This window comes from Manacus vitellinus, unplaced genomic scaffold (assembly GCF_001715985.3).
Source record: "Manacus vitellinus isolate BGI_N305 unplaced genomic scaffold, ASM171598v3 scaffold_46_pilon, whole genome shotgun sequence".
Lineage (NCBI taxonomy): Eukaryota > Metazoa > Chordata > Aves > Passeriformes > Pipridae > Manacus > Manacus vitellinus.
The window spans coordinates 66,001-74,874 of NW_021940578.1; the positions used below are offsets into that span (position 1 = coordinate 66,001).

General features: G+C 40.2%; 1 protein-coding gene and 1 long non-coding RNA gene across 2 annotated transcripts; one reads left to right on the forward strand and one right to left on the reverse strand.

Annotated features, from left to right (window-relative positions):
- Positions 1-307: 307 nt before the first annotated feature.
- On the forward strand, positions 308-6,241 carry ERRFI1 (ERBB receptor feedback inhibitor 1). The gene is made up of 4 exons (XM_008928659.3): positions 308-730; positions 2,425-2,624; positions 2,751-2,827; positions 3,420-6,241. The coding sequence occupies exons 2-4, from the start codon at positions 2,503-2,505 to the stop codon at positions 4,613-4,615; spliced, it is 1,395 nt and encodes a 464-aa protein (XP_008926907.1). The 5' UTR covers positions 308-730; positions 2,425-2,502; the 3' UTR covers positions 4,616-6,241.
- Positions 5,963-7,044, reverse strand: LOC108640874. The gene is made up of 2 exons (XR_001921563.1): positions 6,469-7,044; positions 5,963-6,341 (listed from the first exon to the last, which is right to left on the reverse strand). It is a non-coding gene; the product is annotated as an uncharacterized LOC108640874 (long non-coding RNA).
- Positions 7,045-8,874: the final 1,830 nt, after the last annotated feature.

Consider the following 8,874-nt stretch of genomic DNA (forward strand, 5'->3'; position numbering starts at 1 on the left):
GCATGGGAGCTGGTGGAGGTTGGGCCTCTTAATAAGCCCTGCAAGGGTTGTATGTTAACACAGCACACTACACGTGCTCTCAAACTACAGCAGTTGTTCCCCCTGTCTGATATTTTATATTTTAATCAATGTCTTGCTCATGGTCTTGTCAGGTCTTGCACATGTGCTGAAGTGGAGTACTATAATTTGCTGCCTGATCAGTGTTTTGTACCAGTGAGTCTTTTTTAACTTGTAACTTGCATTTGACTTCAGAAATACCGAAATAGACAGTAGGCATTAACCTTAAGCTCACTTATTCATTCTCCTTCATTTCTTTTGCAGATTTGTTGCTATGGGATAGGATCTGAGGCATAAAAAATCATTGCTCAATACAGTGTGAGCTGATAAGATGGATGTTTTATTTGCAAGTTACATTAACATGTTAAGAAGTAATTTTAGAATTGGTGCTATATGTGTACTATGCTGCTTAAGTCATTTTGACAAATGGGTTCCTCTAGTGTTCTGCTCCCCCATAAACAATGGTTCTGCTTGTACTTACAGAACTATGTTATTGCTTCCTGGGGCTGTATGTTTATATGTAGTTTCCTGATGAAGATCTGCAATTCCTATTACCAGGAAGGGTCCAATTTAACTGCGTTATACAAAAACTTCCAGCGTTAAACTAGCTTTTTAAGGAGGTTGTCTGAAAAGAAGAACACGGTCTTCACTAAAATCAGGAGGGCTGAATGAGGTAGGACTATGCCGCAGCAGACAGAGCACTGGTTCATCCCCTATTCACTTCTATGAAAGCCTCCTGTCCAGAGTTATTCTGAAATGCCTGACTAAAATATACGGGATATCTGGCAGTGAATTAAAAAATCCCACTTCTGTTGACACAATGGTGATCACTGAAAGTCATGATCAAGAAAACCATCAGACTCTTAAAGAGAATGCGATTGGGTCTCGCACCTCATAAACATGCATACAGTCAGAATCTATTTTGCATATACTCTTTTCTTAAGATGATCAATACTAGACCCAATTCAAATTTGGAAAAGCATAGCAGAGTTGGTCTTTCTCAAATAGTTGTTTATAAATGGCAAATAGAGGTGCTGGACTGCAAACTAATCCCAGGGCACCTGGTTATAGTCCTGTTTACGAGTCTGCCCATCCCTCGTGCTGCAAGTAGGTATGATGGATCTTTCCTCCTAAAGGAAAAGGAAGGTTACACATCTGCATAGAAAGCCTGGTTTAGAACAGATTTACCATAAGCATAAGCTATTAGCTGTTTCTGTACCCACTGCAATACCATACTGTGAGGGTTTTTCTATGCCAGTATGCAGGAGCTGGCCCTCAGCTGTTGGTGGAATTCTTTTGGAGGAGGGGTGTGGAGAAGTTCACATTAGTATTATATGGTCATATTATTGATTTTCAAGGGAGATACAAATTAAACTGGTTTCGGTGGGGTTTGGTTTGGTAGGGTTTGTGTGTGTGTGTGTTTTTTAAACAGCCATATAGCACCATATTGTACTTGCTGAAATCAGGCTATTTGTGTAGATGAAGCACAGACCCATAGAACATCTTGGCTTATAGTTTTGGACTTAATTTTTTCTGCCTTCATGATGCTGACTAATTTTACACTGCCCCTTCCCCTCCCCAATAATCCTTTCTGAATTTCCTAAGCAAAGCCAAGTGAGTCAGTTTGTTCCTTAGACTCTGATTACTTACTCAATATATAGTAATTGCCAACACATTTTTTCTGTTGTAAAAGGGCCAGATAAAGCCTTGTTCACACGTTCAAAATAGATCTGAATGCAGCAGTATGGTTTCAGTGGCGATTATTTCGAATCACTAGATTTCTGATTTGTTTGAAATAGCTAGAAGACTTGAGGCTGTTTTAAAGTATCTTAATGCTTACTGCTTTATATAAAAGAAGTCTTAGAATTCCAGTTCAAGTAGTCAGTAATTCTGTTTATTGGAGCAAAGGCTATGGAAGGTAATACTTAACAACAGACTAGGCTGTTATTTGTTGGCTACACTGGAAACTATAAACTCTTTAGCAAAAAGATAAAACTAAAGATAGATAGCAATTAGAAAGTTAAATAGATTGTTCTAGAAAACTTTTTAAAAGCCTTTTTTGTATTAATAACTAGTAGTTTACGTACAAGAACTGAAGTGTTGTTGATGCACAGTTGCTATATATCAATAGCTTTACTGAACGTGGGTTTTTGTCTATACAGTGTAATTCTCTAAGAGAACTTACCTATTTTTTACTTCAATTCTACAGATAGACTCAAAGCAAGAAGTTTGGTCAGGTTTTTCTATTGGCAAGTAGGACAGAAGGCCTTTCTACCGAGCTGTTTAATTATTTGAATACTGAAATTTCAGATGAGAGATGAAATCATCAGATTTGCATTTCTGATATTTATGTCTTCTCTGTTGAAGGGAATGAAAACCGCAGGAAACCTGTCAAGTACTGAATATCTAAGGTCGTCGTGAGACATCACCAGAGAACGCTGCACAATGTCAACTGCAGGAGTTGCTGCTCAGGAGATGAGAGTCCCATTAAAAACCGGATTTCTTCACACTAGTCAAGGCATGGGGAGTTTGAAAACCTGCTGGGGTAGCCACAGTGGATTTGAAAAGTGAGTGAGGCTAAAATTTTAATCTGTTGCATCTTCAAGTATATAAAATGAGTATGATGAGTACTTGTATTTGGTGACAGACCTATGGTTTGTTTACAGTGAAGGCTTTTTTTTTTCTTTTTTTAGTACTTTCTTTAATGTGGACCCTATAGCAGTGGCATATAATTTAGGTCCATCGACAGAGCAGCATTTGCCATCCATTGGTGAGTATAAAAGACTGACACACGAGTGTTTAGAAGTGCAGTGAGTGGATTGTCTGTCTCCGGGCCCGACGCAGACCCGTCCCTGGCTGCGACGGGCGCCCCCCGGTGCCAGAACGGAGCATTTCAAGAAAACGCTCCTATTCAAGTCCAACCAAAAAACCCACTTTTAAATAACATGATGAAGTTCAAACAAACAAAAACACTCCGACACACCTTTTCCTTGTACTTATGATGCCTTCGAGTTGCCATTACACTTCTGACAGAAAAACCATTTACTAAAATAGCACTTGTTCTGTTGTAGTCCTATGCTGAGATCTTTGTAGCTGTAGCTCTCTCTTGCTTATGCATGGGGTCTCTTGAACTACCTCATTTAACTGGAGCACTGACCTGAAACAATAAAGTAATCTGCTGCTATCTTAACTAAAGCATAAATCCATGACCATAAGAGATCTGTAATACCTAATTTCACTACTGTAGTCATTAAACAGACACTACTTACTGTTGCATTAGAAAGCATTAAATATGCAGTGGTAAAGTCATGTGCTAGAGTGTTACTTAGAAAAGTGTCTCTAAGAATTTTTCACCTTTTTAGGGCACTCTTCCAACCAGGCTTCCATGAATGACCACATTGCTGAAAGTTGCATCCAAGTCCCATCTCAGAAATCCAGTCCACTTCCTGTAAGTCCCAAAAGTGAACTGACAGTTTCAAGATATGAAGACCATCTCGTTCCTGGCTTTAGTAAACTATCATTAACCATGAGCTGTGTTTCTGAAGAAACACCTCCTCACATGGCAATAAAAAATGGACCAATTCAATTTCTGTCTACATCTTCCAATGATCGTAGCTCCAGGCCTCTACCCCCTCTACCTATTTCTGAAGACCTTACTTCAGATGAGGTTGACAAAGAAGTGGAATTCCTGACTAGCTCAGATACTGACTTTTTGTTAGAAGATTATGAACTTCCTCCTTTTAAAGCCAGTGCTCCAAGTCGGCGGAGCTTTAGGGGCTGTGGACAGATCAACTATGCATACTTTGATACTCCAGCAGGACCAAAACCAGAAGATTCCAACCCTACACAAAGCCTAAATGTATACATATCCAGTATTTACCCTCCTCCACAGCAGCTGCATCGACGCTTGCGAAGGTCCCATTCTGGGCCAGCTGGATCTCTTAATAAACCAATAGTAAGACTATCTGGACACTTAAACAGGTCTTCTCCAACCTCTGATGAAGATAAACCAGAGATTCCACCAAGGGTTCCCATACCTCCAAGGGCGCTCAAACCAGACTACAGAAGGTGGTCAGCAGAAGTTGCTTCTAGCGCGTACAGCGATGAAGACAGGCCTCCAAAAGTACCCCCAAGAGAACCTCTGTCACACAGCAATTCCCGTACCCCGAGCCCCAAAAGCCTCCCATCATACCTCAATGGGGTTATGCCCCCCACCCAGAGTTTTGCACCTGATCCTAAGTATGTCAGCAGCAAAGCTCTACAAAGACAAAATAGTGAAGGATCTTCAAACAGGGTCCCTTGCATTCTTCCAATTATTGAAAATGGTAAGAAGGCCAGTTCAACACACTACTATCTGCTACCTGAAAGGCCTCCATATTTGGACAAGTATGAGAAATTCTTCAGAGAAGCAGAAGAAAGGAGCTCTAACACTGAGGTTCAGTCCTGGTCTGGTGACTGCACAGCCACCTCAGCTCCGACAAAACTGGACTCAAAACCGAGAATGGACATAGGTGGTCACCTGAAACGAAAACACCTGTCTTATGTGGTTTCCCCGTAGTTTCTGGGAGCACAGTCAGTCCCAGCTCAGTTGTTCAGGATGGAGCTGACCTTTATCATGTTACAAAGTTCTTATGGTTCTCAGATAATGAAGTAGGAGCAGTTTGACCTCTGAGAACTGGAAAGTGGATTGTAAAGTCCTCTTATGCTGCATATATTCGATATGTTTCTTAAGACTCTTTTTGTTTGTCTAGGTATGTAAGCTGAAAACCTACAAAGTTCCCATACAAAGAAACATGGAGGGATAGTAGTCACAGCTGGCCAGTTGTATGCTACCTAGATGAACGTATTTGGTAGTCACATTATCAAAAAAAAAAATAATTAAAATCGAGCTTTGCTGATGAGTCACTTATAAAGCAGACAGCAGACCAAGTAATGCAGTACAGTTTTTGTATTGGGTATTTTCCAAAATTTCTTTTATACAGTAACCGTACTGAGAACAGACTCTGTTCTCTTTGACTAGGCTATGTCAGCCTGATAAGAAGGTAACTGCAAGATTTGATACCCACTTCAAGACTTGACAGGCATATTGGAAGCACATTTTGAAAGTTTAATCTATTTTACAAATTAATTTGATGCTAATAGACTTTTAAAGTGAGTTGGTTTTGTGGATTCACTTGCTAGACACACTTGGCTCAGTTTTGCAGTTTTTCCTAGAAGAGACTTGGACCAGCTATTGCTAAGCCTCTGCTGCTGCTCTTTTCCTGCTGGATCCTAGATACGTGTGAGAGTGTCCTGAGCAGCCACACGGTTGCTGTCAGGTAGGCAGTAACAACTGTGTGCTCACCTAGAGTCTGAAATTCTGACTGTATTAAATACAGAAACACAGCACAAGCTGGTCTTGTGTTTTTGTTTCTGTTCAGTATTTTAGGGGAGGAGGAGGAGGGTACGAGGGAAAAACATGATTCCATTTATGAACAGTGTCAGTCCCGTCTCTTGCTGCTTTGATGCTGCTTCTTGCTGTTTAATTTTTCTTCACTGTGCCTCAGCCATCCACTGAAGTTCACTGAGGTGCCACATTAGCAGTTTCTCATGCTCATTTTGGTTACATTTATCCTCTTACAGAAAAGCACAAGAGAAAGGGTGCTCATTAATGGGGGTACAGAAGATGAATGTGTTCCTCCTAACAGAAGTAAACAAGCTGTTTACAGTTTAAACTGCTGAATGAGATGTTTGAGCTATTTTAAAGCTTACTTTTTATTTGTTTTAGTACAAACTAAATGAAGGTGAAATACATGCTATAGAAATGCACTGATATTTCTGCATCATGTACAGTATTGAATAAAAAATAATTCACTTTGTATTTTGAATATTGTCATGTCTTGAGTTTAATAAAGTTATAAAATACTTATTTATGATACATTTTGGATTTTGCTTTATTGAATAGTGTATGCAATTGTGCATTTGAGTTCTGCATTTACTGCAAAGTTCAAAGTCAATAATGTTAAATATACAACAAATGTTGAATTCACCTTGCATTTAATTAGAATTAAGACTGCTGCAGAAGTGTTCAATAACTCACATTGCACACTGTTAATTTTAATGCCTCGTTACTGCCTGGTAGCATGTTGTCTATAGTTTTGTGCTGGCAATAAAACATTCTGTGAGATTAAGTTATCTGGCCTAACATGAATGACTTTGGTTTTTTTCTAGAGTCACCCATAGCATGTTAGCCACCATCATACAGAAAAGAGAGGCAAGGAGTGTTCCTCTCTTCAATTTTTCACCTGGAAAAAAAAATAACTAAATTGTACATTAAGGGTCACTGAAAGTGAACTACTTATATTCTGAGGATGAAAAAACTTTGAGTATAGATAGCATGGTTAGAAGGGGAAAGAAATTGTGAATACTTACCACAAAACAAGTGTATTTCACTGTAGTATGCTAGCCATGGATAAGGTTACTGAAGATAAGAAGCATCACACAACTTTGATCTTCAAGCTGTGTATGTAGGTAAATACTTGCCTTGATCTAGCAGTCTGAACAGTTCTGTCAGTGGGCTTATTTCGGTATAAAGCAGGTTACCATCCTTGGAATTATACTGTATGGGAAAAATGTCAGATGCAGTTTTTCAGTAATGGCTAATCACTTAGCTTTTACAGATGGGAAGATTACTAAGCTTCAATTATAAAGGCACTTAAACACTTGCAGCTGTGCTGCAACACTGCTAAGAACATGCAGATTGGCCTTCAAAACATAAACAAACTACCTAATCCTGTGCAAGGCTGTCGATTGGAATACTCAGCCTACTGAAAGTTCTGCTTTCCAGAACCAGATTTTTCTAAGGTGGAAAAAGTAAAATTTATACTTGTAACCTTCCCCTTAAATATGAACAGTTTTAACCCTAGGACTGTGAAATAATGTACCTTCTCAGTTACACCATCACTGCTACAGCAAACAGATCAACGCTGCTCAGCTGCACCTGTTTTGTTGTAGACTGTGAGAGTCAGCAGAGACTCGGTAGTTGTCATTCCAGTAGAACTCAGTCTAAACCCAAGCAGCTGCCCTGTAAATCTCTCCTAGCTTTTGCCTCTGGGTCCCACTCCATTCCTGGTACTTGAACCCACCCCTTTTAGCCAAAATACCTGGTACAAAATGGGGTATTTGTTAGAGTTTCTCCAGCCCTGCCTGCTAGCACATATTTTCACTTCCGTTAGCAGTAAAGGTTCCCTAAAAAACTGCTAATGTAGCAGCAGCAGATTTTTTACCTGATCTGCTTCTGAGTACAAGGTATTTTCATATTTATAGTGCTGAAAAGCTTAAAACCATTATAAAACTTGTGCTTTTGAATGGTCTTACATAACCTTTTCTGCAATTCCTAAAATGTTGAAGACTTTTAACCTAACCTCCATTACTTTTTCTCCTAGAAAAAAGAATTGCATACTCTTTTCCTGAGAGTTGGTATTTTCTACTCAGTCCTGAGTATTAAAAAAACCCAACTCAACTCTTACTGTAGTGATGTTTTCTTACCATGTGCTTTGTGTCAGCTGAATTACAGCATGATGTTAAGGCTCATTTCAGAAGTTAAGCAAGAAACTACCTTTAGTGCAACTGAAGTAAAACGGACAGAACCTGAATTGAACATAGTAACTGAACTGCTTGGCTATGAGCAGGACATTCAAACAGGTTACAGAGCTGACATACCTCTTGAGTAAAAGGAAAGTAACTTATAGGCAAGTCTTATACTATTTAAGTAACTTGGCCATTTAATCTCTAAAAATCCATAATAATAAGGTTTCATTGAGGACTTGGTCCACAATTCAGTGATTCTCTCTGTGTGACACTAAGGGGGTCACTGACAAAGGCAGGTAGAAGCCTTGCTTCTTAAGACACCAGATTCCTGTGCATTGGGGAACAAAGTTTGTATGACCCAAAAATTGTATTTCATTTTCCAAGTGAGTAATTAAGGCTGTAGAGCTGTGGGGGAAGCTTTGCAAGTTCTGGCCAGAAGACATTTCTCTGCTTGTCCCCGGGCACATGATAAGACTTGTCAGGACACAACATGCTTTTGCAACAATCTGATCACATTTGAATATTCAGAGTTTGGGCTCACCTGGGCAAGGCCTGATAGCTCTGCCTCTGAGGACAAAGACCCTTGCCAGCTTGATTTGACTGGAATAATCACACTTCAAAGAAGTTACAACTTGATAAACTGAAATTTGGAGAGTCAAGGAATTTGTGTTAAAGCAGGGAAGAAAAATGTGCATCTATGGAAAAGCAATGTCTCTCACAGCTTCCTTATTCAAGAAGCAGGCCATATATACTGCTCACCCTGCTCTCAGCGGCCCTGTTGGGAACCACCCAGCCATGCTGGTGAGGGCTCCTGAGTCCCAGGAGGTAGCAGCTGTGCTGAGGCAAAGGGGGTTGTACTGCAGCGAACTCCAGAGGGCTGGATCCAGGGCAGCCCCACAGTGAACCCAGGATCACTGAATAGACCTCAATGAGATGTGGTTGCCAGCGAAGTGGGTGAGAAGGGAGAGGGGAGGGTGTGGGTGACCTCTCCCTCAGGCTCAAAACTGCACAAGCAAAAGAACACTCTAAGTACCAAGTGACAGCAGAAGCATTTGTCATATTCACCCTGTGTAAGGGTTGGTGTTGGTAAGTGCTGCTTGGCTGCTCTGGTGTTGGCAAAACACCCCTCACTTGGTGAGTTTCAAACTAGCAAATCAACCTAGAGAAGCAGAGTCCAGCTGTAACTAAAGGACAGGATGTTTGCCTCAGTATACCTTTTCCTGAAAGGAAGAGGCTGTGTTAGTACCA